The sequence below is a fragment of the Lutra lutra genome, chromosome 9 (assembly GCF_902655055.1).
Source record: "Lutra lutra chromosome 9, mLutLut1.2, whole genome shotgun sequence".
NCBI classification, from domain to species: Eukaryota; Metazoa; Chordata; class Mammalia; order Carnivora; family Mustelidae; genus Lutra; species Lutra lutra.
The window spans coordinates 40,664,890-40,692,697 of record NC_062286.1 but is presented as its reverse complement, the minus strand read 5'-3'; the positions used below and the strand labels follow the sequence as shown (position 1 = coordinate 40,692,697).

Sequence of the window (27,808 nt, the reverse complement as noted above, 5' to 3'; positions counted from 1 at the left end):
GACAGCTCCGTTCCTGATTGGCTATCTGCCGCGCGCTCCTGCGTGCCTGGAGCCTGCGCAGAGCGACTCGGCCCGTAGTGGCGATGTCTGGCCGGTCCAAGCGTGAATCTCGTGGTTCTACCCGCGGGAAGCGCGAGTCCGAGTCGCGGGGCAGCTCGGGTCGCGTTAAGCGGGAGCGAGACCGGGAGCGGGAGGCCGAGGCGCCGAGCTCCCGGGGCAGCCCAGTGCGTGTGAAGCGGGAGGTCGAGCCGGTGAGCGCGCGGGAGGCCCCGGCGCCCGTAGTCCCGGCTGTGCGGGTGAAGCGGGAGCGCGAGGCTGACGAGGACTCTGAGCCTGAGCGGGAGGTGCGAGGTGCGCGGGGCTGGCCGGGGCCGGGCCGGGGCCGGGCCGGGGCGGGCTTGAGCTCCACTCTCACGTTCTCCTTTTTCTCTTTTCAGCTTTCCCTGGGAGTGGAGGTGGGCGTGGGGTTGGGGGATTCACACTCCTAGTGTCCGCGATCAGACTCGACTGTATTGTAGTGAGGACAGTACTAATTTTCTGAGGCTTTATAATTTCTGGTTATCTGTGTATGATTTTACTTTAATATTAAATTTTCTTGCTTAGGGTCCTCTGACATATTTTTATATTACAGTCCAGGATAGCACTTTGGTCATAGAAAGTGTTTGATAAATATTCTTTGAATAATTGATAATTTCAGGGTATTCTTTGTTTTTCTTAAGTACCTTGTCAGGTTCAGCTTTCCCCTTCTTTGGAAAAGAAGTTGTTTCTTAGGTATCTTGCGTAATTGTGATAAGGACGTTTTTCCTCTGAGACACACTAGGATCCCACTTGCTGTTCTGGCTTGTCGTTTGTTTGTTTTTTCCCTTTCATTTTTATGATGAAATAGATCACAGGAACTAAGATGGACTGAATATAATGCACAAGTATAGTTTAAAGAAGAGTGGAAATACACAACTTGTTAAGAACTGTGAAGGGTTTAAGATTTTATTTGCAAGCTGCCTAGTTAGCCTGCCAGTTTTCTGGATGCTGATGAAGACAGGACAAGTTCCTGTAGCATCATTTTCCACAGTACAGTTTGAAGAGAACTTATACTCACAGTGGGTGGCCTTCCAGGAGAGGAACTCTGGGCGTAAAGAATGTGGATCTTTTTTGTGGTCTGTGAACTTGACTCCCCTTTGCTCTGTAGGGAAGACACCCCCCCCCCAAACCCATTGCTGTTTACTATACAAATATCCTTGTCAAGGTAGTCTGGAGGCAGACAGTGCCTCTGGTCACAATATGGGCAGAGACATGAGACACCCACGGAGGATTGTCTCCTAATGTTTCAACATTAGAAGTGGCACATAACCAGTACCTTAGAAGCTCCCATAGACCCCTTACCAGTTGTATCTACTTTCCTTCCTTGCTTAAGAATTCATTATTTTGAATTTTTTTTCTAACCAGGTCTATTTTTACTTTTAGTTTTACCTCATATATGTATCCCTAAGTAGTACTGTTTTACTTTGTGTTTGATATAAATGGAATCATACTATATATAACCTTCTGATTTGTCTGTTGGTTGTTTAGTTTAGTTTTGTTTTTTTACTAGCCGTATTTTTGAGGTTCATCCAAATAGATGTTTATGGCTGTGTAGTGTTGTATTGATGATATACCCGAATGTTGTTTATCCATTTATTTGTGGTGGATATTTGTTTCCATGTTGTTTGTTTCCATGTTGGCCCTTTTAAATATCGCTGCTATAAATACCTTTAGTAAAGCACTCCCAGTGTACCTGTGCAGAAGTTTCTTTCTGGTTTATAAGTAGATTGCTGGGTCAGAGGTCTGCATATTTTCAGCTTTGATCTTGCTGTACTATTTTCCAGAAGGTTGTAACAGTTTACACTCCCACCAGCAGTACATGAGCATTTCCATTGCTCTCTGTATTTGTCAACACTTGGAATTTTCTGGTTTTATTTTTTCCTGTGGTAGGTGTGAAGTGGTATATTGTTGTGCAAGGAAATCGGCATTTTCTTGAATGTTGATGAGGGTTATAGTCCTCATTTTCTGTTGTGGGTTGTTTGTCTTTTTCTTATCGCTTCACCAGATTTATGTAATCTGCAAATGAATCGTTTGTTGGTTATATGTGTTTCAAATATGTTCTCCCAGTTTGGTGTATTTCTGGCCACCGGTGGAGGGGCCCATCCTGTTGGGCTTTTCTCATTTATTTGTTTGTACCAGTAGTTGACCTTGAGTATGTTAACCAGTTTCACAGCCTGTGATGATTTTCCTTTCAGCAAAGAATGGCCGTGTGGATTCCGAGGACCGGAGGAGTCGCCATTGCCCCTACCTGGATACCATTAACAGGTTAGTAGAACAGGGATGCTGAGGGCAGAAAACACAATGGAATCTATGCAGAAAATTCTTTGAACTGTACATTGACAGGTTCACAAACTTTACCCCTTTTAAAGCTTTCTGCAAGAAAATTGTATTTCTTGCCATATTTATTAATCTTTGCTTTTTAATATAAAGTGTCAGGGCATTTTTTTTTAGGGTGGGGATGTGCATAAAGAGCTTTTAGTTTATCTTGAATTTCCTTGATGGTATAACAGGGTACATGGTGTTCTTAAATGACAGTAGCAAATTTAAGTATCTTTTGAGTATTCATTATGTGCTAGATACTACTTAATGTGGTCAGAATTCAACAGAGAAAGGAGAAACAGATAAACATATGTTCTAAAGCAGAAGTAGCTACCTCATCCTTGTTTCTTTTCCCTGGTCCCCGTTGGCATGTTTGGATGCTTTTCAACTTACACTCTAAGATAGTACTGTCCAATATATAGATTAGATACAGAACTTCTCTCAGTAGTGGAATTACTCTTTATATAGGCTATCCATTGTGACAGGCTCAAGCCATTTATGGCTAGAGAGGACTTGAAACATGGCTTGAGGAACCCAGTTTCAGATTTTAATTATTTTAAATTTAAATGTCAGTATCCACTTGTAGCTATTGTGACCTTTAATGGACATTGCGTTTTTATTGGGACCATTACCAATTAATTATAGTTATTATTTGAGGAGAAATCTCTTTGTCACTTGTGGATTCAGTGGAAGTAAAGTTTTTTGTCTCATAACCTGCCTGCTACTCAAATAACATTACTTGGCAGTGAATAAGTAATCTATTTGTAGGTATTCTCCTAATATTCAGACTTTCCATTTATTTTTATGGACGAAAATAGATTTTTCTCTTATAAGAGGGTTTGTTCATTCTTTTGATTTCCTTCCATTACCTGTCTTGTTTTTTCTAGAGAGGGGGAGAGTCTTGAGCACGTTCCACGCCCAGCACAGAGCCTGACATGGGGTTAGATCTCACAACCCTGAGATCATGACCTGAGCTAAAATCAAGAGTTAGACACTTAACTGACTGAGCCAACTAGGTGCCCTCATCCCCAGTCTTTTAATCTGGAATGCCATTTGGGTCCATTTGGGTCCTGTTACGTTAGTCCTGCTTTTAGCTTTTCCTCCAGAGAAAGCAACTGCAGTGAAAGGTTTTCTGTTGGTTGTAAGTTTTAAAAAGAGAGGGACATCGCGTTGTGTGTCTGGTAGAGATACCTTGACACTGCTTTAGTGCTTGGTGGGTAAGGGTGCTATATTAAATGTCTAGGGGAGGAATAGTTAATGTCCCCCACAGTTTATATATGTATGGTCGTTGAACTATCTCTGAAGGATGCTGTGTGACGTTGTGGGATGTGGAGCCAGTGCTGCTTCACTTGGGTGCTTTCTGAGGCATCTCTCCCTATTAATTGTTTTTTCTTTTGTTTGGTTCTTTTAGGAGTGTGCTGGACTTTGACTTTGAGAAACTGTGTTCCATCTCCCTCTCACATATCAATGCATATGCCTGTCTTGTGTGTGGCAAATACTTTCAGGGTAAGTAAATGTTGTGTATTATAAACTTGCTAAGTTTCAGTGTCAGCTACAGGTCTGCTCCAGAAGGTTTTTTTGTGTTTTTTTTTTTCTTCTTTTTTTTTCTCTTTTAAAGAAAGTAAGCTGCTGTCAGGAGTCACATCTGAGAATCCCTCTCTCTGTTCCCAGGAAATTGGGATACTCTTAAGAAATCAATAGGAGATTCTCTGGTTAGAGCCTGTATACACATGAAAGGGAGAAAGAACTAGTTGAGGCCATGTAGGAGACCTCAAAGTCTGTGGGTTTTTGAATCTCTGATGTTTTCTGTACTCATGTCTTTTTTTTTTTTTTTTTTTTTTTTAAGATTTTGTTTATTTTTTGACACAGAGACAGACAGCAAGAGAGGGAACACCAACAGGGGAGGTGGAAGAGAGAGAAGCAGGCTTCCCACCAAGCAGGGAGCCTGATGTGGGGTTTGATCCCAGGACCTTGGGATCATGACCTGAGCCAAAGGCAGACACTTAACAGTGGAGCCACCCAGGTGTCCCTCATGTCTTTTTTTTTTAAAATCCTTTTGCTCTGAGGGCTTTTTCATTTTGTTCTCCTCTGGAAATTTATTAATTCATTCAGACCAAGCAAATGTTGTGTACACAGTGTACTAGAGGATTGAAAAGAAATGTAAACTACATTCATTGCACTTATAAAGAGCTCATAGTCAAGGTTAACACATAAAATAGCAGACTCTAGAAGATTGTAGGGATTACTGCTGGATTATGTGGCACTGAGTATGGATAACGACTATGGGAATTGAAATATGCGAAGATCAATGTTAGCTGGAGGGTTTGCGTTCCATTCACAGAGGAGGTCAGGTGGGACTTGAACTGGCAGGACATAGAGGGTTTGAACTAGTTAAGGGAGAGAGATTCTAGAAAGGAGTGGCAATGTGAACAAAGGTGTGTAGGTGCAGGATTGTCTTGAATGTGGGTGTTTGGAAATTCAGTACTGATTGGTGGTGGACTGTCATATTCATATGTGTATATGTGCATATCTGTGTATGTGTGTGCATAGATAATTTTAGATAACGTGGAACTAACTCATACACCACATGCACATGCACATTTCGTATTTATGTGTATGAGTTTTTTTTCCGTAACCAATGTTTTATGCCATCCAGTGAATAAAGTACTAATGTGCTATTCTTCCTTGCTTATTTTTGTGATAAGAAGAGTCCATGTAAGAGACTCATTGCACAGATGGCATAGCACTTTGTTTTTGCTGGTATTGACATGTCCCAGTACAAAATATTGACAGGAAAATCAAATCTGATTTGTGCCTCTCTGGCATCTACTCTTAGAGCCTTTCATCCTTCCCTACAGGCCGGGGTTTGAAGTCTCATGCCTACATTCATAGCGTCCAGTTTAGCCACCATGTCTTCCTCAACCTCCACACCCTCAAGTTCTACTGCCTTCCAGACAACTACGAGATCATCGATTCCTCACTGGAGGATATCACAGTATGTGTCCAGGAGGGCTGGTTTGGAACTAGTTCTTTTGGGAGCCATCCCGGGTCTCCTGGGGACCTGCCTCATACGAGGTTAGGGAAGAATTTCAGTCCTTTAGGCTTGGAGAGGCTGCTTCTCCTTTGGGAAGAACCAGGGAGACATGAGTAAGAAGGTCAGGATTCGTAATTGTGGTCTGTGGTCTGCAGCCTAGCTGTTATTTCTGCTTTTAATGTTGAGAGTTAGGACTAAAGAAATAGGGGTGAAAGCATTTTTGTGAAATATATTCTCTTGCACACTCTGGAGTAGGGATGTGAATTGGGCCTGGTTTAGGACCGTGGATGCCAGGCTGCATGCTAGCTCCTGGCTGCATTTGTTGTGATGTGGCCAGAGTGGCCTGTGCATCCCAGCTGCGTTCTCTGGTGTATGATCTGTGCCCAGAATCACGGTACTTCAGTGGAGAGCATGAAAAGTCTTGGGTTTCATTAATGTTGGAACTGTTGATTATTATTTTCCTTCTTAGCAAGTGTTTATATAATCATGCTGAATGCTCTGTTCATTCTTAAGGAAAATTTGGTGTTCCAAGTGTTTGAAACATTTATGTTGCTTTTTTAAGTTTTATAGACCTGTGGATAGTTGAGGTTAAAGTATTTATAGTATTTGGAGAGAGAGAAACTGAAGTAAATGCAAGGTTTCAAAGTGAGTTGTTAGAGACCTGTGTTTAACCCTTTATGTGATGACCCTTGCAGGTCTAGGACTGGGGAAAATTCTGTTCCTGCCCCTCCAGCCACAGGGAGTTTGTGAGATCTCAGGTTTGCAGAACCGGGGAGATGTTCCTGCGCCCACGCTGGGTCTGTGCTGGCTCTGTGTGAGGTCCCACCTGAGACTCAGACTCCTGCTGCCTGCAGAGACTTGAGTGTCTTCCAGTTTCTGATGGTCCTTTATCATGGAGTTGGCCAGACCTACGGTCTGAGGAAAGACCTGGGATTCAGTGATTTTGGGTTAAACACAGAGATCCTCTTCTGGATCAGTAACATGGACTGGGCCTATTTGTTACCTCAGCCTTTATACCTATTGTTGGGAGCCCTTTAGGTGTGTGGTGAGACATTCATGAGTGAAGTGTTTTTGTTTTTGGCAGAAATTGCTATTTCAGATATATCTTGTGAACTCTGTAGACAGACGTACAACAGTTTGGAATTTTCTTTTGTTTTACAGTATGTGTTGAAACCCACTTTCACAAAGCAGCAGATTGCAAACTTGGACAAGCAAGCCAAGTTGTCCCGGGCGTATGATGGTACCACTTACCTGCCAGGCATCGTGGGCCTGAATAACATAAAGGCCAACGACTATGCCAACGCTGTCCTTCAGGTAGGATCAGGATGGGAACAGTCGGGGAGGAGGTAATCTGGGAACACTACGAAGGTGAGCTAAGAAATAGCTCCCTTCTGGTATAGTCAGTGGTTCTTGGAAACACCAAGTCTTGCTGAGAACTGTATTTGACTCTTTTTTTTTTAAGGTTTTATTTATTAGAGGGGATTTATTTAGTGGGGGAGAGGGAGAAGCAGACTCCCCACTGAGCAGGGAGCCTGACATGGGGCTCTATTCCAGGGCCCTGAGATCCTGAGCTGAGCTGAAGGCAGAGCTTAACCAGCTCAGCCGCCCAGGCACCTTTGTACTTGACTCTTCACCAAATGACATTCCTGTATCTGCTCAAGGACTGCTGCTAAATAGTGAGGCCTTTCCTAGCCTCCGGGCTCGTGGCCTCTGGCCTTCATTTTTAGGGAATGAAGGATAGAATGTGTGTGTGGCCTGGTAGTACCAAATAAGAAACACATGTGCTAGATGATGCTTATTTACTTATTTATTTACTTGACAGAGAGTGTGCATGCACAAGCAGGCAGAGTAGTAGGGAGAGGGTAAGGGAGAAGCAGGCTCCCCACTGAGCAAGGAGCCCGATGTGGGGGACCCCAGGGTCATGACCTGAGCTGAAAGTAGTTGCTTAACCAGCTGAGCCACCCAGGGGCCTCCTTTTTTTTTTTTTTAAATAGTGCAGATGTTCTTTGTGCTGGTTTTCTCATGTCTTGATCCTGCTCTTGTGTGTAAGTCCCAAAGTGGCGACTGCAGAAAGCCAGAGTTGTCCTATTTGCAAGTAAGTTTTTTTTTTAAACATTAGTAATACCATACACATTGTAGAAAATGTTGGTAAACACAATTAAGAAAATTAATAATCTTGCTTTATTGCCCCCCCCAAATTAAAAAGATTTATAAACATAAATACTTATGGGGTAGTTGGGAGATATAGAAAGTATAAAGAGAAGGCTTCATTCTCTCCTTTCTCTAGTCCTCTGTCCTGGGCTGGCTTTAAAGCATATTATGAACGGGGCACCTGGATAGCTCAGCTTGGTTGGTTGAGCGTCCAAGTCTCAATTTTGGATCAGGTCATGATCTTAAGGTTGTGAGATTGAGCCCTGCCTCAGGCTGGCTGCTCAGTGCAGAGTCTGCTTGGGATTCTCTCTCTCCCTCTGCCCCCGCCCCTGCCCCCTACCCCACTCACATGCTCTCTTCATGCTCTCTTTTTCTCCCTCTAAAATAAATAAAGTCTTACAAAAAAGGTATATTATGAAATCAATATAGGCATACTTCATTTTATTGTGCTCTACTTTATTGTACCTCCCAGATACTGCACTTTTTACAGTTGAAGGTTTCTGGCAACCCTGTGTTGAAGAAGTCCTTCAGCACCAATTTCCGATCACTTCATGGTTGTCACATTTTGATAATTCTCCCAATTTATTATTATATTTGAATAGCTTCAATCTAAAATGTTAGTGAATGAGGAGTTGCTTCTTACGGATGAGCCATGAAAGTGGTTTCTTGAGATGGGAGGGTGAAGATGCTGTGAGGATCCGGGGCGCCGGGGCGGCTCCGTTGGTTAAGCGCCTGCCCTTGGCTCAGGGCATGATGCCAGGGTCCTGGGATGGTGCCCCACATCGGCTCCTTGCCCGGCGGGGAGCCTGCTTCTCCCTCTCCCTCTGCCTGCCACTCTCCCTGCTTGTGCTCGCTCTCTCTGTCAAATAAATAAAACCTTAAAAAAAAAAAGATGCTGTGAGGACCGTAGAAATGACAACAAAGGATTTGGTATATTACATAAACTTAGTTGAGGAAGAATTAGCAAGGTTGTAGAGGGTTGACTCCAATTTTAAAAGTTGTGCTGTGGGTAAAATGCTGTCAAACAGCATCACATGCCACAGAGAAATTGTTCATAAAAGGAAGAATCAATTGATACAGCAAACTTCATTGTTGTCTTATTTTAATAAACTGCCACAGGCACTGCAACCTTCAACAGTGGATCTGTCAGTAACCATCAGTATGGAGACAAGACCCTCCACCAGCAAAAAGATAGTCTCATTGAAAGCTCAGATAATGGTTAGCATTTTTTAGCAATAAAGTATTTTTAAATTAAGGTCTGTACATTGTTTTTTTTAGACATAAGCTATTGCATACTTAGTAGACTGCAGTATAGTATAAACATAACCTTTATGAATGCATTGGGAAACCCCAAAAATTCATTTGACTCTCTTTTTTGCTGCATTAGCTTTATTGTGGTGGTTTGAATCTGAACCCATAATACCTCTGAAATAGGCCTGTACCTGTTCTTGTGCAGCATCTTTAATGGTTACATGTTAATCCATTCTGTGGATGAATTACAGTTTAATCATTACCTCTTGTATTAATGTATGTAGGCCCTAGATTCTAGGCTGAAGGGTGTAGCAACTCACAAATCCATCAACAAAATAAAAGAGGGTTCTTCACTTTGCACTGTCACTGTTACACTATTATTTTTCCCCCATTTTGATATGTTTGATGTACCTTTTTTTATTCACTTCTAAAGTTGATTACTTAGATTTTTTTCATGCAGTGTTGGGCTGTATGTGCTCATTTTTCTATTGGTGCTTTATTTCACTGAGCTCTAAGAGATACATACTAGCCTTCTCTTGGTATATGTTGTAAATATTTTCTTCTAGTTAGTTCCCATAAGAAGTTTTTATTTTTAAAATAAGTAGATGAACAAACCCTCTGTGATATTATTGCCACTAGAATGTGATTGAATGGATGAAGTACTCTATCTTGAGACTAATTTCTCTCTCATACTTTTTGTATTGTTCCTAAGGCCTGAGAGCAGCTGCCTTCCACAGCTTGGATGACTGAGAACCAGGAAGAACTTCATCCATACTCCTTTCCTTTAGATAGTAACTCTTTTTTTTTTTTTTTTTTTTTTTTAATTTGGCAGACATAGCGAGAGAGGGAACACAGCAGGGGGAGTGGGAGAGGGAGAAGCAGGCTTCCTCCTGAGCAAGGAGCCTGATGTGGGGCTCGATCCTAGCACCCTGGAATCATGACATGAGCTGAAGGCAGACGCTTAACAACTGAGCCACCCAGGTGCCCCAGTAACTCAGTTTTTAAAATAATTATTCTCTAAGCATGAAGTCCTTGTTTGTTTAGCTGAGCTAAACTTGTAGGGGCTTTCCCTGCATGTCTGTTGTTATGGTGGTCCCTGTGTCCTGAGTTGTCTTCCTTGAAGATGCTTGGGTTTACTGTGTTTAGCAGAAACCTCACTCCTCTTTTCTAAGTGGATTACCTCACCAGAGAAAGTGGTGCTTCTGGTAAGCACAGTGTTGGTAAGGATTCACAAACCCATCAGGAGGGGCCTTCAGGGAAACTGCATTTATTTAGGGTCTGTTCTGTGGTCAGAATAGTTTCTGCCAGTTTTGTAGCTCACACTAATGAGCACATATTTCTTCCTGAACTGACATGGCTAGACTATCTTTTTGCTTAATGAGGTAAAATGTATTTTTGTTTTCCTAAATCTTTTGAGCCTTCAACCCTAACAGAATTGTTTCTTAAGATTTATTTATTTGAGAGAGAGAGAGAGCAAGATGGAGCAAGCATCTAGCTGGGGGGAGGAGTAGAGGAAGAAGGAGAAGCTGGCTCCCCACTGAACAGGGAGCCCAATGTGGGACTCAGCACCAGGACCCAGGGATCATGACCTGAGCTGAAGGCAGATGCTTAACTGACTGAGACACCCAAGCACCCTTCAATCCTAATAGAATTAATCATTTTTAAATATGTATTCATTTTGTGTCATTTATATATGTAATTCCTTTTTCTTTCATTTTGTTTGTATTTATTACCATTCTCTCAGTAAATACCACATTTGGGGAAAACACCAAATTTAAAGATGATTTTAAACATAGTCGCAGGCCTAATTAGAGTGAATAAAAGATACTATTTTTTAAAAAGTTGGTCAGTGTGGACACCTGCGTGGCTCAGTTGATTAAGAGTCTGGGAATTAAAATTAAAAAAAAAAAAAAAAGTTGATCAGTGGATAGGGACTTGAATACTTTTTTTTTTTTTTTTTTTAAACTTCCTTGGGGCACCTTGCTGGCTTAGTTGGTGGAGCATGTGATCCTGGATCTTGGGATTGTGAGTTTGAGCTCCATGTTGGGGGTTGAGATTGCTTACAAAAAAGTAAAATATTGAGATTTGTGGGTGTCTCAGTCAGTTGAGTATCTGCCTTTGGATCAGGTCATGATCCCAGGGTTCTGGGATCCAGTCCTGCACCAGGCTTCTTGCTCACTGGGGAGTCTGCTTCTCCCTCTGCCTGCCACTCCTGCTGCTTGTGTGCTCCCCCACCTTTCTGACAAATAAAAAATAAAATCTTAAAAAACAAAAGATCAGATTTAAAAAAAAAAACTTAAAACAAAAGTTCGTCACGTCTACGTCAGTACAGTGTCTGCAGAACTGGACTTTATGTGAAACAGTACAGAGGATGTTTCTATAACATGAACTTTAATCCTGAGCATTTCCTTCTGTCTCCTGAAGGCCATTACAGGCCCAGTTCTAGTAGAAGAGCTTGTCTCCAGGGTTAGGCCCAGGGGCTCTGGATTAATTGGAGTGTTTGACTTCCAGGCTTTGTCTAATGTTCCTCCTCTCCGGAACTACTTCCTGGAAGAAGACAATTATAAGAACATAAAGCGTCCTCCGGGGGATATCATGTTCCTGTTGGTCCAGCGTTTTGGAGAACTGATGAGAAAGCTCTGGAACCCTCGAAATTTCAAGGCACATGTCTCTCCCCATGAGATGCTGCAGGCTGTTGTCCTTTGCAGCAAGAAGACCTTCCAGATCACCAAGCAGGGTAACGAATGAGTCATTTATCTTTTTTTTCTTTCCTTTTTTTTTTTTTTTAAGTTTTTATTTATTTATGACCAATCGTGAGAGAGGGAAAACAAGCACGGGGGAGCTGGAGAGGGAGAAGCAGACACCCCGCTGAGTGGGGATCCCGATATGGGGCTCAGCCCCAGTAAGCTGGGATCATGACTTGAGCCAAAGGCAGACACTTAATGACTGAGCCACCCAGGTGCCCCCATTCATCTTTTCTGCTGGTAGGGCAACAAAACTAGTTTGATGAACAAATTTACTTGTGCTTATAGTGAACCTTATACTAACTGGATGAGTGTTTAGTTGATAGTGTGATTGAGATCCTCACTCCTCTTTCATCAGCCTCCCCTGCTCAGAGTTCTGAGACCTCAGCTAGATAGAAAGGCTGTCTTACTTGGTAAACTAAACCGTATGGTTCCAGGGAAAACTAGGAGGCTGGGAAAGGCACTAATCCTGAAGGGCTTGTCACCTTTGCTTCTCATTTTGTCATGTTGCAGACCAGATATTCTGATGACTTATTCTGACTCTTTTCATCCCTCTGAGTCCCACTCACTAGTTACTGCCATGTGAGTAGAGTGGACACCCTGGAGCTCTTAGCACCTGGATCTCAGACAGTGTCCTCTTGCCTCCTGTCCGTGTATTCACCATGGCTTCCTGCTGCTCTAGTAGGTTTTAGAGCTATGGGGATAAGCAGCCAGGTGTTTTCTTCCAGAAGCTCCCATTCTAGTGGGGAAGATCATTGTGTAAAAAGGCGACTGCAGGGTGTGAGTGCTATGGTAGAGGAAGTGAGGTATGCTCTGGGAGGGAGCGTGGAACAAGGAGCCCCCTCTGAGCACACCGGTGGTCGGCTGGGGTCAGGGCGGAGGAAGAGCTAGCTGAGTTTCAGGCACCATGGAGATTGGTTGGGGCTGGGCACTCCAGGTAGAGAGGTTACTGCCAGCAGCACGGGCGTCCCTGGGACAGACAGAAGACTGCCAATAGGCAGGCGCTTGGGAGTCCAGGGGACGGTGTGAGGGCGGAGGTGGGAGGGACTGGATCATCAGGTTTATGCCACTAGAAGGAGCTTGGGTTATATCCTGACAGCAGTGGGGAGTCAGTGAAGGCTTTTAAGCCAAGATGTGACATCAGACTCAAGTTTTGAAAACATGATTCTAGCTGAGGAGTGATTTAGAGAGGACATTCAATACTGGCTTTTGGTGGATGGTGAGAGGCTTGAAGTGAGCTGATAATCAAATGTCCTGGTTGGGTCAGAGAGACCAGGGAGAAAGTAAAGATTGGAAGATTAAGAGCTTGACCATGAGGCGTGCTAGCATTTAAAGGCCAAATAGAGGAGGATGCCCAGGGGACCAGATGGTATGGCCTGAAAGGAAGGAGGAAAACCAGGAGTGTGGCGTCATGCCAACCAGGGCACGGTTTGGGTTAAACTGATTTCCAGCTTTGACATGCTCCACCTTTCCTTCTTTTCCAGGGGATGGAGTTGACTTTCTGTCCTGGTTTCTGAATGCTCTACACTCAGCGCTGGGGGGCACAAAGAAGAAAAAGAAAAGTATGTCATGTTCTTCTATAAAAGAGAGCTCTTTTTTTGTTTGTTTCCTTTTATAGGCACTCTGCAACTTCCTGTCCTTAACTGTTGATTTTTTTTGTGTTAGGGTAGTGTTTATGTACACATGAACTAAATTCTATTCCTGAATAGATTCTTCCCCGTTAAAAACCCAGTTAAAAATCCAATGACACGCTTAATACATGGAAATGGATGGAATTGTGCTCTGCAAACCCTGACCCAGTTCCACACTGGGACTGCGCAGCATGTTATCAGCTGCTGGTCTGGTAGTGCAGGAGCTCACTGAGTGTTCGCCTGGCTTCTCAGTTAATTGGTTGAGCAGAGTGAAAGCTAGTTTGTTCCCCTGGGCCTATACTTGGGGAATTGAGGCTGGGTCCATACAGGTTCTCAGGTTCAAGTCCTCTGTCCCTTAACATCCGTGTCTGCATATCAGTTGTTGGTTTCCTCGAATGCCAGAAAAAACTCTCAGCTTAGAGACTGCTGAGCTAGATGAATGATTTTGGAGACCAAATGCAGTTTTTTTCTTGTCCTTTTTCTCCGTTCTGCTGGTGTTGGTGTTTAATCCTGTGGAATTGTGGGCTGGTGCTGCCCTCCACCAGATGTCTTCAACCTGTGCACAGCCTCTGAGTTCTGTAACTCATGTCCTCTCAGGATTCTAGACCCCTGTTGTGCTTTCTCTCTTTCCTTTGGTTCTCTTTGGCTCCGTCCCTTAATCTGCTTTTTTCTTTCAGTTTAGTGCAAGGTGGACTCTCTCTTCCTTTGCACACAGCATATGGTTATGGGAAATTCTTTGGACTTGTCTTGTTTGTGAATTCTTTGTGATTCATAAGTCTCTAGGCTTTATAAATCATTCATTCATTTCAGGCACACTTAATTTTTCTCTTATGGGCCAGGCCCTGTGCTGGAGGGTCAAAGGGCATCTTCTGGAGAAGACAGACATAAAATAATTATTTACACAAGTAATAATGAAGATACTGTGGCAGTATATGTTATAAAGGTATTTCTGTGTTTAGTGAGACCTTTGGGTCTTATGCTGGAAGATGCTGGTTTATTTCAGAAATTTAGAAGTTAGGACTGTATTTTGGAAACACTTTTCCAACCTGACAGAATTTATATTTTGATCTCTGTTTGTACAGCTATTGTGACTGATGTTTTCCAGGGGTCCATGAGGATCTTCACTAAAAAGCTTCCTCATCCTGATCTGGTGAGTGGGTCGAACCCGACTCTTGGACAGAGAGAGGCTTAGAGATCTATCAAGGTCTCTGCCCCAGGATGAGGTGCTATGAAGCACTGGCCAAGGGACAGTTCCTTAGGCTCCTGTCATGCCAGTGTGCGAAGTGTGGGAGTTATGGGAGGGTGTAGTCTGCTGGTTACGTGGCCTGGCCACGGGGTGGTGCTGGCCTGATTTTTCAGAAAGCTCAGGTGAGCTTTCTAGGTCATCTGAAAATGTTTTAAATAGTCTGGTATTTAAGTAAATCTCTCTGAAGATGGAAGCCCAACAGTTTTTGCATTACCCTGACCAGGTGATGCTGCTGCCCATGAAATGCCCAGTCTCTTGGGCCCCCTCTTCATTCAGTTCAAAACAAAATGAAGTAAATATTACAAAAACATGGTTTCTTTCCGTCCGTGCGTGCGTGCGTGCATGTGTGAGTGTGTGTGTGGTAGTCTCTGTACTGCTCACAGTCCTTCCCTCCTTTCTCCTCTCCCTCATCTCTAGCCAGCAGAAGAAAAAGAGCAGCTGCTGCATAATGACGAGTACCAGGAGACAATGGTGGAGTCCACCTTCATGTACCTGACGCTGGATCTCCCTACTGCTCCCCTCTACAAGGACGAGAAGGAGCAGCTCATCATCCCTCAGGTGCCGCTTTTCAATATCCTGGCCAAGTTCAACGGCATCACGGAGAAGGTAGCCCATTTGCACAGCTCCCCGGCTGATGCTTCTTTCTCTCTTGACTTTCTCAGTTTCTTTTTATACTTCGAAGTCATCACATGTGTGGAATACATTTACCATAGAGCATATTGTCTGTCGTGAGCCTCCCAGACTCTATGGTTTCTTCTAGCTGGTTACCCCAACTCTTAACTTGATTTGCTCTGCCCTCTCTTGTACTTCTCTGTGCTCCTTTAAACCATCTGCCTCTGGATAGGTTGGAGAAAGGAGGGGGTATTTAGGACAGTAGAAACTCAGAAAAGTAGGAAAAACTCCCATCTTTTAAAAAATGTAGTGTCAGGGGTTGCCTAGGTGGCTCAGTGGGTTAAGCCTCTGCCTTCAGCTCAAGCCAAGATCTCAGGGTCCTGGGATCGAGCCCCACATTGGGCTCTCTGCTCAGTAGGGAGCCTGCTTCACCCTTTCCCTCTGCCTGCCTCTCTGCCTACTTTTGATCTCTCTCTCTCTGTCAAATAAATAAAATCTTTTAAAAAAAATGTAGTGTCAGTATTAAAGTGGAAAAAATAGAGCTAAAATATAAATAAAACGAAATCATTTGTTCTTACTATCACATTACTTTTTTATTTTTTATTTTTAATTAATTAATTTTCTAAGATTTTATTTATTTATTTGACAGAGATCACAAGTAGGCAGTGGGGCAGGCAGAGAGACAGTGGGGGTGGGGTGGGGAAGCAGGCTTCCTGCTGAGCAGAGAGCCCAGGCCGATTTGGAGCTTGATCCCAGGACCCTGGGATCACGACCTGAGCCAAAGACAGAGGCTTTAACCCGCTGAGCCACCCAGGCGCCCCTCACATTACTTTTCTTTTTTAAGATTGACTTATTTATTAGAGAGAGAGAGAGAGCGTGCACATGCGCACATGTATGTGCGGGCCTGCAAGCTGGGTGAGGGGTGGGGAGGAGCAGAGGGAACAGTGGTTCCTGGAGACAGTAAGTCTTGTTGAGAACTGTACATGACTCTTTTTTTTTTGAACATCATATTTATTTATTAGAGCATGAGCAGGTTGGGGGAGTGGCAGAGGGAGAGGGAGAAGCAGACTGCTCTCTGAGTGTGGACCCAGTGCAGGGCTCAATCCTAGGACCCTGAGATCATGACCTGAGCCAAAATCAAGACCCGGTCACTTAACTGACTGACCACCCAGGCGCCCCTGTAATATTACTTCTTATGAAGTTAAAGGTGTCTTTTTATCTACTGAATTAACTGTTTCTTGGTTTAATTCCTTTCTTCATGCTAGACAAATTTTAATCCTTTTGGTTTTTTACTGGGAGAATTTTTTTTAACTTAATGTCTCCTTCCAAACCCTTTCTGCCTTTTCTCTTCATTAGCTAAGAGTCTTTTGTTTTCAGATACTAAATACCAACGAAAAGCTCATTAAAAGAGAAACTTTATTGGTAGGCATCTCCTTAGGATCTTAGGGAGACTTGAACTGAGCAGGACTTGGGAAGGACAGAATGAGAGCGAGGGGCTTGTCAGAAGTGGCGGCCTGTTGATTATCTCTTGTACAGACTGCTGTTACCTTATCTCCAAGGCCCAGTGTCTGCCACGCTGCTCTAGGTTCCCCAAAGGGAGTCGAAAGGCCCTCTTGAATCAGGTTTCCTTTCTGTTCAGGGACCCAGTGAACAGGGTCTTTTCCTTGAAAAGGCTGAACTGTGAACTAGGCAGCTACTCCAGCACTCTAAAACATGCTTTCCCTGACTTCCATCACTGTTTCCGTCCAATGTCCAAGTCCATTGTCAGGTACTGTAAGCAAGCTTATTATGCACAAGCCCTGGATATCCATGGACAGTGGCAGCTGCCTGTCTCTCTCTCTCACTCACACACACACACACGTGTGTGCACACACATGCACAGAGATTGGTAACAGTGATACCTAAGATGTCTAATCTATTTAGACTTGTTTCATTTTAGGGAGGTGAAAGAGAGACCTTAGGGTTCGTGTAGCTCATTTCTTTATTTTTGGTTTAAAGTGATAGAGCTGAGAATTTAATCTCTGATTTTTCTTCTTTTTTTTTTTTTTAAATCTCTGATTTTTCATCTGGCTCTTTCAGTCATGCCATTCTTGGTCCCTGTTATCTCTTTGTTCAAACTTAAGTAATATTAAGATTCCCTTGAGTCATCAGTATTGATTTGCATTTATTTTTACTGTAATAATACTTGAATTAGTATAAATATAAACTTTGGTATAAGCTCATTATACCTATAGCTTTTAAGCAAGTATGAAATTATAACACATTTCTAAGTTATGCAAGCAAAACTTTAAAACCAATGAAGTTGATCAGCAGTGCTGTTACAATGTGATGTGTAGTTAAATTGTTCCTTGCTGTCTGATTGTGGTACTGCTGTCCATGGTGAAATTCTTCCCCTACGTTTTCTGGAGCTTCTGAGGAAACTTTGTATGTTAGGCTGTGATATCATTTACTCATTAAATCCTTCCGTAGTCTGAGATGATTAAAATGAATGCTTCTTGTGTCCCCTTGTTTACAGATTCAGATGTAGGCAATGAAATTTCTTAGCGTTTACCTGATTAAAAACATTTTCAGGGGGAGGCTGAGGTGGAGGGAGGGTGCCTGGCTGGTTCAGTCAGGGGAACATGCAACTCTTGATCTCGGGGTTGTGAGTGTGAGCCCACGTTTGGTGTAGAGCTTACTTAAAAACCGTTAGGGGCATCTGTGTGGCTCAGTCGGTTAAGCATCTGCTTTCTGCTCAGGTTGTGATCTCAGGGTCCTGGGATTGAGCCCTGAGTTGGGCTCCCTGCTCAGTGTGGAGTCTGCTTTTCTCTCTGACACCCCTCGCCCTGCTCATGCTCTTGCTCACTCTTTCATGCTCTCTCTCAAATGAATAAATTAAACAAAATAAATAAAACCTTAAGGAATTTTTTTTTTTGCTTTCAGTACAGTATGTTATTTCAGCCACACTGAAGTTACTTGATCCAACAAAAAGATACTTTTTCCAGTAGTGCTTATACCTATAGATGATCAAAAATTTACCAGAAAGGTGTTCTGTGATGTGTGCAGTAGAGATGGAAAGCTTATCTCCAGTGTTCCCAGGTTTCTCATCATCTGACAGGGGAACTTGATTTAAAAAAAGATAATAACCACTTTATTGTGATACATACAGTGAGCCATTTAAAGTTTATAACTGGATGGTTTTTACTCTGTCCACAGAGTCAGTTTTAGAACACTTGCATCATTCGTGTTTTCATCGCCCTTTAGTTACCTTCTCAGCCCCATCTCCCCCAGCTGTAGGCAGCTTCTAATCTACTTTCTGTCTTTTAGGATTTGCCTATTCTGGACGTTTCATCTAAGTGGAAGCTTGTAATGTGTAGTCTTCTGTGATTTGCTTCTTTCACTTAGTGTAATGTTTCCAGCATTCATTTGTGTTGTAGCATGTGTCACTCCTTCATTCCTTTTTGTGGCCGAATAATACCCCATTGTGTGGTCACACCATATTTTGTTTATCCAGTCATCAGTTGATGGACATTTGGGATTGTTGCTGCCTTTTGGCTTCTGTGAATCATGCTGCCATAGATAGTAGTCTACAGGCTGTTGTGTGAACGCGTTTTCATTTCTCTTGGGTGGTAATTATGAAGCGGAATTGCTGAACTGTGGTCACACTTCCGTTTAGCCAAGTGAGGAGCTGCCAGGCTGTTTTCCGAGGCAGCTGTACCGTGTTGTGTCCCCATCAGCAGTGTACGCGTTTCCACTTTGCGTCTTCACCGACACTCAGTACTGTTCGTGTTCTGGGTGAGAGGCGTCCTAATCCATGTGCCGTAGTAGCATAGTGTGGTTTTGAGCTGTATTTCCCTGGTGACTAATGCTGTTAAGTATCTTTTCATGTGCTTGTTGGACCTTTGGAGAACTGTTCAGGTCCTTTGGATATATTTTAACTGGGTTATCTTTTTATTATTGAGTTGTAGGAGTGCTTTATATAATCTAGATTCCAGTCCTTTATCAGATATCTGATTTTGCAAACATTTTCTCCTCTTCTATAGATTGCATCTTCACTCTCTTGATGGTATCGTTTGAAGCACAGAAGTTTTAAGTTTGGTGAATTACTGTCTAGGTGTTCTTTTAAAAAAGTGTGTGCTTTTGTTCTCATATGTGAGAATCCGTTGTGAAATCCCAGGTCATGACAATTTACCCTTATGTTTTCTTCTAAGACTTCTTTAATTTTATCTCTTACATCTGCTGGGGTACCCTCAGTAGTGCAGGGTCCCTCACTGCTTCAGAAGTACTCATTCTGGGGCGCCTGGGTGGTTCAGTGAGTTAAGCCTCTGCTTCCTGCTCAGGTCATGGTCTCAGGGTCCTGGGATCGAGTCCTGTATCGGCCTCTCTGCTCAGCAGGGAGCCTGCTTCCCCCTCTCTGCCTACTTGTGATCTCTCTCTGTCAAATAAATAAATAAAATCTTAAAAAAAAAAAAAAGAATTACTTGTTCTGTGGGTGTGTACCTCTCGTGGTCAGGAGGGCCTTCCCTATTTTGAATTCAGTGAGACTTTTGTGGTTTTATTTTATTTTAATTTAATTTTTTGTAAAGATTTTCTTTATATATTTGAGAGAGAGATAGAGTGACAGAGAACATGCGTTGGGGAAGGGACAGAGTGGGAGGGAGAAGCAGAGTCCACCCAGAGCAGGGAGCCCGATGTTGGGGAGCATGACCTGAGCTGAAGGCAGACACTTAGCCAACTGGGCCACCCGGGCACCCCAAGAGTTTCGTGGTTTTAATTCTGCAGTTTTTAACAAACCTCTTTTTCATCTGACATTTTTGTTTTCCCTATAGAAACAGATACCCACATTGCTGTAGGTGGAGTTCAGCAGTGTGCTCATGTGCTGGCATAAACACGGCCTGCAGGTTGTCTTTTAGGCAGTGTTAATGGCTGTCTCTAAGCCTTCACATTGCTTCTGGGATCAGGTGTCTTCTGAATTTTCTTTTTTTTTTTTTTTGATTATTTATTTATTTGAGAGAGGGAGAGTGAGAGCAAGAGAGAGTACAGGAGCAGCAGGGAATGGCAGAGGCGGGGGAGGCAGACTCCCTGCTGAGCTGGAAGCCCGAGAGGGAATCAGTCACGGGACCCTGGGACCATGACCCAAGCTGAAGGCAGACGCTTAACCATCTGAGCCACCTAGGCGCCCTGTCTTCTGAATTCTTAAGTGCAAGGCCGAATTATATTTAAAAATCCAACCAAAACAAAACTCACGCCCCTACCTCAATACTCCAGCACTAATTTGATAATTTCCTTCTCACTTTGTCTAGGAATATAAGACCTACAAGGAGAACTTTCTCAAACGCTTCCAGCTTACCAAGCTGCCTCCATATCTCATCTTTTGTATTAAGAGATTCACTAAAAACAATTTCTTTGTGGAGAAGAATCCAACTATTGTCAACTTCCCCATTACGTGAGTATTAACCTGCTTCACTTCATCTTAGGAGGAGTGAGCCTGAATCTCTTTTCATATTTTTGTATTGTTAATCATTTGGGACTGTCTTAGAGGTTGCTGGGAGCAGAGCCTACCTACACTATGTAAGTTAAGGGTTGTTGGAAGGATACAAATATTTCAGGGACTTCAAAGTTAGATGTTTACCTCGAGGCAGTCCTTTTACCTTCTCTCCTGTTGCTTGCTGGGCAGTGTAGTCTTTCACTGTAGGAAAAACAGTTGATGGAAGTAGGGCAGGATAGGTGGGATTCTGCCTGGCTTCAAAGGTGTTCCCGAGCAGTTAGGGTCTTTTCGTCTGTTTGCTGGTCTTTGCATCTGTAGTTAGGCACAGACAATGGGGAGGTTCCACATTTGTCTTACCATCTTTGTCTTGCCTGTTGGTGAGAAAGATAAATTTTGATATATGGCCTTATTTTTAGTTTATCATGCAGTTGTCTTTTTATGAATTTTAATGTAAATTTGGAGGAGTTGTACCAGATGCTTTCATTTTACTCAGCTCCTGTATTTGGGGGTAGACAGTTGGTTTTCAGTTCTTAGGAGACATGGTTTTTCATGCTCTGAAGAAGATGTCTCTGAGAACATGGAGAAACCTGATGAGAGGACTGGCAAGAGGAGTGATGGTCTCTTTGCTGGCGTTTAGGTGAGAGTGGAGCCCCAAGGCAGCTTCTTTTGGAGAAGGATTTGGGTGGATCTATGATGGGATTAACTTGATATTTAGCTCAGTAAGATTTTTTGTTTTTTTGTTTTTTCCCCCAAACCCTCACAGAGTAGTTTGGAAGCTGTAATGTGTAAATGCTCATCCCCTCCTTCCCCTCTCTCTCCATCCCTCTCCATTTCTCAGTTGCCCAAACCACACCAGCACTGCCAGTTTTCTCCTTTGAATGTTTCCAGTTCTTAATTCTGGGTAGTGTTGAAGAGGGTAGTATCTGAAAGTAAAGAGGCCTGAGAGCTGTGCTATTCTAGCTTTGGGCAGGTTGTTGGCATATCTTCTGGAGTTATTCTGACATGGATAAAATGAGAGGCTTGGACTAGTGAACCCTCGGGGTCCTTCCAAGATTAACATTTTATTTTTCCTGTTACCATGATCATCAGGAATCTGAGAACAGTTGAGGGGGTGAGGAGAGGACACCTTTGTAGTTAGCATTACAGGAGAATCTCTTCCTTGCTTTTCTCACACTTTGCTTCCTGTTCTTCACTATCATCTTGTCTGTGGAACAGAGTGAAATTAGGGGACATGAAAGCCGGCTCTGTGCTACCTTGAGTGAGACCACAGAGAACCTTTCTTTGGAAGTCCATGTAGTGGGGTTCTCTTTCAGAACTGGACTCTTGTGAATTGCCACAGTCACCAGTGTGTTCCTGGGAGGAGGGCGTGCTCTTGACTGGAGGGCAGTTCTGGAGGAAGGAGGACTATGCATCAATGATAGTTCCTGCTCAGTCACCACAGAAATGGCCTCTCTCATTGGTTTCTTTTATGTCGCACCTGGAGTATGTTTATTTGGCTACTTGTTGCATTTAGGTTTGATAACTGACTTCATTAGTTTGTTCTTTGGAAAGCTGACTTTGGAGAAGTTGAGAAAAAGATTAATTGTTAGCTGGTCATCCTTTTAGAGACTAATTCCGGAAACCTGCATTTTAAATGCTTAGTGCACTATAATTACTTTTGGAGTACTATGGTTCTAGATTAGCTAAAGTCACGACTCTTTTTTTTTTTTTTAAAAGATTTATCTATTTTAATGAGAGAGAGTATATAGGCGAGAAAGAGCGATTGAGCAAGCACACGTGTGAGCGGGGGGAAGGAGCAGAGGGGCAGGGAGAGGAAGAGGGAAAGAATCCCAAACAGATTCCGCACTGAGCAAGGAGCCTGATGCTGGGTTCGATCTCATGACCCGTGAGACCATGAGCTAAAACCAAGAGTGAGATGCTCCACCGACAAGCCACCCAGGCACCCCTGAAGTCTCCACTTTTCCCAAAAAGGAACCTTTTCCTACCTAATTTTTCTTCTGAGAGACTGATCACACTTGCAGTGATTAGGTGCCCTTTGCTCATCTGGGGGTAGGGTTTTTGGAGCACAGGATTAGAGCTGCATTTCTAGCTAGTTAGGTGTTCTCTGAATTGGACTGTTCTGATTGGGAGAAGAGTGTAGTGGGAGCCTTTGGCTGTTTTCTAAAACAAAATGATTTAACATGTATTCATTCCCTTTTATCACTAAACGGTTTTGGTTTAGTCATGAAAACAAGAGTATTAATACTCCTGAAGATTCTCTAGGACTTGTTTGGATAAACAAGTCCGGACAGCTGTTGTTAAAGCAGAAGAGAGGCAGCTGGAGAAGACCACTCTTAGCAGCCAGCAGGCCTTCTGGCTCTCTGGAACTCACATGGATTTCCTTCAACTACTATCCAGATTATCTTTAACCCACTGAGCCACCCAGGTGCCCCTACTATCCAGATTATCTTTAACAATAAATGTTGCCTTGCAGTCTATATGCTACTCTGTTAAGCTGCAGAAATAAATAGCTATCACTAACACGTAGAAATCTCCCTGATGTAATTGGAACAAAGTTACATGTTCGTTTATTACTACATGGTTTACATAGAAGAATTTTTGTATTTTTGGACAGGCAATGTATTCACACAGTCTATAATTCAGAGGGAGATATCCATCTGAAAGTGACCATGGCCGTGACTGCTGTTAGCATTTCTTGTGAATCCTTCATGGATGACATTATTGGAGTTCATGTCTTGAGTGGTAGTACGTGAGACGGCATGTCCGTTCTAGAGAGATTAGAAATATGATACACTCTTTTATGCATGTTCACGGTCACTCTGTTTCTGTTGTATAGTTTTAACTACAGGAAATTTCATCACAATTGTCTTTGTCCCATTTTCATAGTTGACATTTACTATAGCACTTGGTTTTGCAGTAACTGGTATATACATTTATGCCTCAACTGATGGTTAGAATCCAACACATAAAACAGGAAAGGAGATTTATTCCAGATTCAAGAGTGCTTCTCTGTTTTTGAAAGGGAATGTTAAGGTATTCAAAATAAAATAGATATTTTGCAGTCCCAGTTGGCAGGAACGTAGTCAGTAGTTTCTTTTGGCAACCAGAACTGAAAAATTGGGAAGCTATAGAGTAGCCAGGGTGGGTCACCTAAAGAAGAGAAGGTGGGGCTGCCAAAAGAGGGGGGAAAACAAAATCAGTGTCAGAAACAGAAAAGAGGTGGTGCAGGTCCCTTGGATCTTGCTGCTTCTCCAGGGCCTGGTTCTAGCTGCTTTTCTTCTTTGCCTTGAGTAAATTCCCCTTCCGCGCCGAAGCTACTCGTTTGCCCATTTTGCCATGTTGAAATTGTGAAAATGATTGTATGCAGTGCTAACTCACAGAATCGTGCGGTCAGACCTTCCATAGCCAGAGGCTAGGGACCCAGCATCGAATGAACACTGCGGCTCTGGTATTCCGAGAGAGGGCAGTGTGTTAGTCATGTCTCTCTTAATCCTCACCATCTTAGAGGAGATGGTGACACTCTTTTCATATCCTCAAAGAGCCTTAGGCTTTGTAACCTGCTCAGATTCCCATGTATCTCTGAAGCTGCAGAAGCTCTCATTCCAGTTCTAATCTGAATGACGTGAGGCCCTGCATCTTTGATGGCCAGACCTCCTTTTTTAGTGTGCTTTCCCCGTAGAGCCAGTCTTTCTAGTTTGTCTCATGCTTGTGGCAAATGATGTGAATTTCTACCAGGCTGGGCTTCTAAGGCTCTGCAGGCCTACCTAGATCTGGGTTCCTAAAATAGGGTTCAGTAGCTCTGTGGTCCATTGATGTAGGACTGTTTCCCTGACCTCCATAGCCTTTGTCTGATCTTGTGGCTTTATTGTCATCATCACTAGAAATGTGGATCTGAGAGAGTACCTGTCTGAGGAAGTACAAGCAGTGCACAAGAATACCACGTACGACCTCATTGCCAACATTGTCCATGACGGCAAGCCCTCGGAGGGCTCCTACCGGATCCATGTGCTTCATCACGTGAGTGGCAGAAATGGTGCTTGTGCCTTTGGCATTTCAGTGGCAGCTCTCTTCAGTTTGCCTGGTCTTGGCCTTGAATTTGCTGTTCTTCAAGTAATAGAGCTTTCAGTCGTCAGTGGTTAGTTTCAGGCAGTGGTTCTCAATTTCGTCCGCACGTTGTACTCACCTGGGGAGATTTTTATTTTTATTTTTATTTTTTATTTATTTATTTTTTTAAAGATTTTATTTATTTATTTGACAGACAGAAATCACAAGTAGGCAGAGAGGCAGGCAGAGAGAGAGAGAGGGAGAAGCAGGCTTCCCGCTGAGGAGAGAGCCCGATGCGGGGCTCGATCCCAGGACCCTGGGATCATGACCTGAGCCGAAGGCAGAGGCTTTAACCCACTGAGCCACCCAGGCGCCCCTGGGGAGATTTTTAAATCCTGACACCTGGGCCATTCCAGGCCAGTTAGATTAGAACAGTGTAATTTGTGCCTGTTGGGTTTCACCTAGAATAGAGGCTGGGGCTGCTGCTGAATATCCTATAGTGCCCAGGCAGCCCCATAATGAAGAATTATCTGGATCAGGGTGTCAATCAGACTTGAGAGATTGCATTAGATTATCTGGAAGTGGGAAGCAGACAGCATGGTATTAAATTATCCAGGAGATTCCACTCTGCAGCTAAGGTTGAGCACCTCTGTCCCAGACTAGAGCCTTACCACCTGAAGTGGCATTCTCCAGCTAGCAGCATTGACATAGAGGAGAACTTGCTAGGAATGCAGAATCTTAGGTCCCACCCAAACCTCCTGAATCAGAATCCGCGTTTTAAACAAGACCCTCTGGTATGTAATTAAAGTTTATGAAGCACTGCTCTAAAGGTTTCTTTTAGCTAAAAACACTTCTGAATTTGTCTCAAGCTAAAAATGGATGAAACATGTACTTAAGTTATATTTGGTATCACACAGATTATTAGCACAGATTGTTTTAATTTGACTAGTCTTCTGGGACTGTGTAATAACTAGCTCTGTTTATCCAGCATTTCACTGTGCGCTAGAAAGTATGCCAACTGCTTAATGTGTGTTCAGCTCACTTGTATCTTTTTTAAGAAAATGTATTTATTTGAGAGATGGGGAGGGGTGCAGAGAGAATCCTAAACAGACTAAGTGCTAAGTGCAGAGCCCAACACAGGGCTTGATCTCATCATCGGGATGACCTGAGCTGAACCAAGAGTCAGCACCCCACAATCTCTTTAAATCAAATAATGCCAAGCAGAAGCCATGCACCCTCTTAATTTATGACTCTTGCCAAGTGGTGGTCTAATGGCTATTCTGATTTTTCTCACTTTTTGCTGCAGTCCTCTCCTACACCTTTTGGTTTTAGGGAGCACACTAACCCATCCCTTCATACTTTTTGCAGGGGACGGGTAAATGGTATGAATTACAAGACCTGCAGGTGACTGACATCCTTCCCCAGATGATCACGCTTTCAGAGGCTTACATTCAGGTGGGTTAGCCACGAACTTGGTGTGCGCTGAACAGAGAGGGTATGGGGCCAGTGAGAGGAATGATGTGGGTAAAGGCAGGAAGTGGGATGGAGTTAAACCCTTGGTTAGGCTGGGTACCTGTTGGGATGCTCGGAGGAGTGAGATGGGGCCAGATTATATGGCCCTGAGAGCCCAGGGGTGATTGCTAGAAAAGAGAAGGGCTGGGAAGCGTGGAAGGTTTATGAATGAGCAAGGAGGTTATATGTGTGGCCAGATTAGTTTTGCAGAGGTTTCAAGGAGGGAGAGCCCAGAATCATTAGGACCCTAACTAGGAGTTGGCTCTGAAGCTTTCCCCAGCATCCCAGGCCAAGTTAGCGCTCTTTGTGACCTCAGAGTGCTTTTTTGCATGCTCGTGGAGCAGAGTATCTCTGTTTCTCTTTGTAACTGCCCTGGTACCTGGCAAAGAAGGAAGACAGAGACTAAGAAAAACCTATAGCTTTGTTTTGTCTTGTCACACCATAAGTTTACTTACAAACACACTGAGTATGTTGAATTCAAGAATTTGATCCATTTTTCAAAGAGGCAGAATTCTCTTTAAAATGCTCCCTTTGATATCTGCTTAGTGGGTTAAATAAAACATCCTTATTAAGCATTTGGTATCTTACTATAAAAAAAAGGTGCAGCAAATCCAAAGTACAGTCATCATAATTAGTAACTGCCACTTGTGTTCCACTGAAAATAGCAGTTGTATCCCTGGGTCCTCTTCACAGGGGCTCCTCTGGGGCACAGAGCTCACGCACCTTGGGCTGCTCTGTCCCAACCAAGGGCTGTTGAAAGTTCTGCAAAAATCGCAGAGATTCAAGACGGTAGAAGAGGCAGCGCCACACCGCATCCTGCTCTTTTCATGACCTTGTTCCCTGGTGTCAAAAAGCTATAGCTTCGTAAAAACGAATGGAGACACTTCCCATTCTAGAGATAACTCTTTAGTGACTTTGTCTGTGGCCTATGACTTTGTCTATTTGTCTATGTCTAGTCTTAACTAGAAGTTCTTTTTTAGAAAGCTAGTTTGGCATAGAAGGTAAGGAGAGGGGGATGGGTAGAAAGATAAAAATCAAACAAAGGGGTATTTTCTGAAGGAGGATGGGGTTCGTTTCAGGGGACAGCCAAAATATGGATGTGGGGTGAGGGGCTGTCCCTCGCATAGGGTAGAACAGGTACGTGGTAAATGCCTGTGGATTGAGTGCCAGCTCCTACATGTTTGTTGTATTCCTTTCTTACAGATTTGGAAGAGGCGAGATAATGATGAAACCAACCAGCAGGGGGCTTGAAGGAGGAGTTTTGGGTTTTGCTCCCCAGGGCTTTGGCTGAAGGTGTAATGATACCAAAACAGTAGCTGACCATGGGCCGACTGGCACATTCCCTGAGCTAACCCGTTTTGTGGGTTCAGGTTCACCCCAGGGCATCAGAGGGGCCCACACACCTGGGGTGGCTCTGCACCGTCACCCAGCTATTCTCTGATCAGTTGATTATAGATTAATGATTCTTTCTCCTTCCTGTCTAGCTCCCCTCTACCTTCAGCAGGCCAGAGCTCTGTAACAGATGTGTGTAATTTCCTTCTGGGCTTCTGGGAGTATCTGAAGGACAAGATAATGTCTTCTCCATATCAGAGCCTCAGGGTTCTAGGAATAAGAACATGAAGCCAGTAATGTCCTTCTTCCATCATAGGTGTTTTTCCTGTGGTTCACTTCATTTCCTGATGTGTATTGGAATGGATTAAATGTTTTCCTGTTTTTAAA

At 43.3% G+C, this 27,808-nt stretch overlaps 1 protein-coding gene across 1 annotated transcript; it reads left to right on the top strand.

Moving 5' to 3' along the window:
- Positions 1–48: 48 nt before the first annotated feature.
- On the top strand, positions 49–27,808 carry USP39 (ubiquitin specific peptidase 39). Its single transcript, XM_047745002.1, has 13 exons — positions 49–351; positions 2,274–2,343; positions 3,809–3,903; positions 5,256–5,392; positions 6,593–6,745; positions 11,345–11,570; positions 13,062–13,139; positions 14,291–14,358; positions 14,872–15,060; positions 20,349–20,491; positions 24,415–24,550; positions 25,946–26,032; positions 27,293–27,808. Exons 1-13 carry the CDS (start codon positions 84–86, stop codon positions 27,338–27,340), a joined length of 1,698 nt encoding a protein of 565 aa, XP_047600958.1. The 5' UTR covers positions 49–83; the 3' UTR covers positions 27,341–27,808.

Bases quoted from the DNA above. Each gene is read 5' to 3' on its own strand.
- USP39 (XM_047745002.1), top strand. From the start codon at position 84: ATGTCTGGCCGGTCCAAGCGTGAATCTCGTGGTTCTACCCGCGGGAAG. The intron at 2,344-3,808 runs GTTAGTAGAACA...TGGTTCTTTTAG, and splicing joins TACCTGGATACCATTAACAG to GAGTGTGCTGGACTTTGACT. The intron at 14,359-14,871 runs GTGAGTGGGTCG...CCTCATCTCTAG, and splicing joins AGCTTCCTCATCCTGATCTG to CCAGCAGAAGAAAAAGAGCA.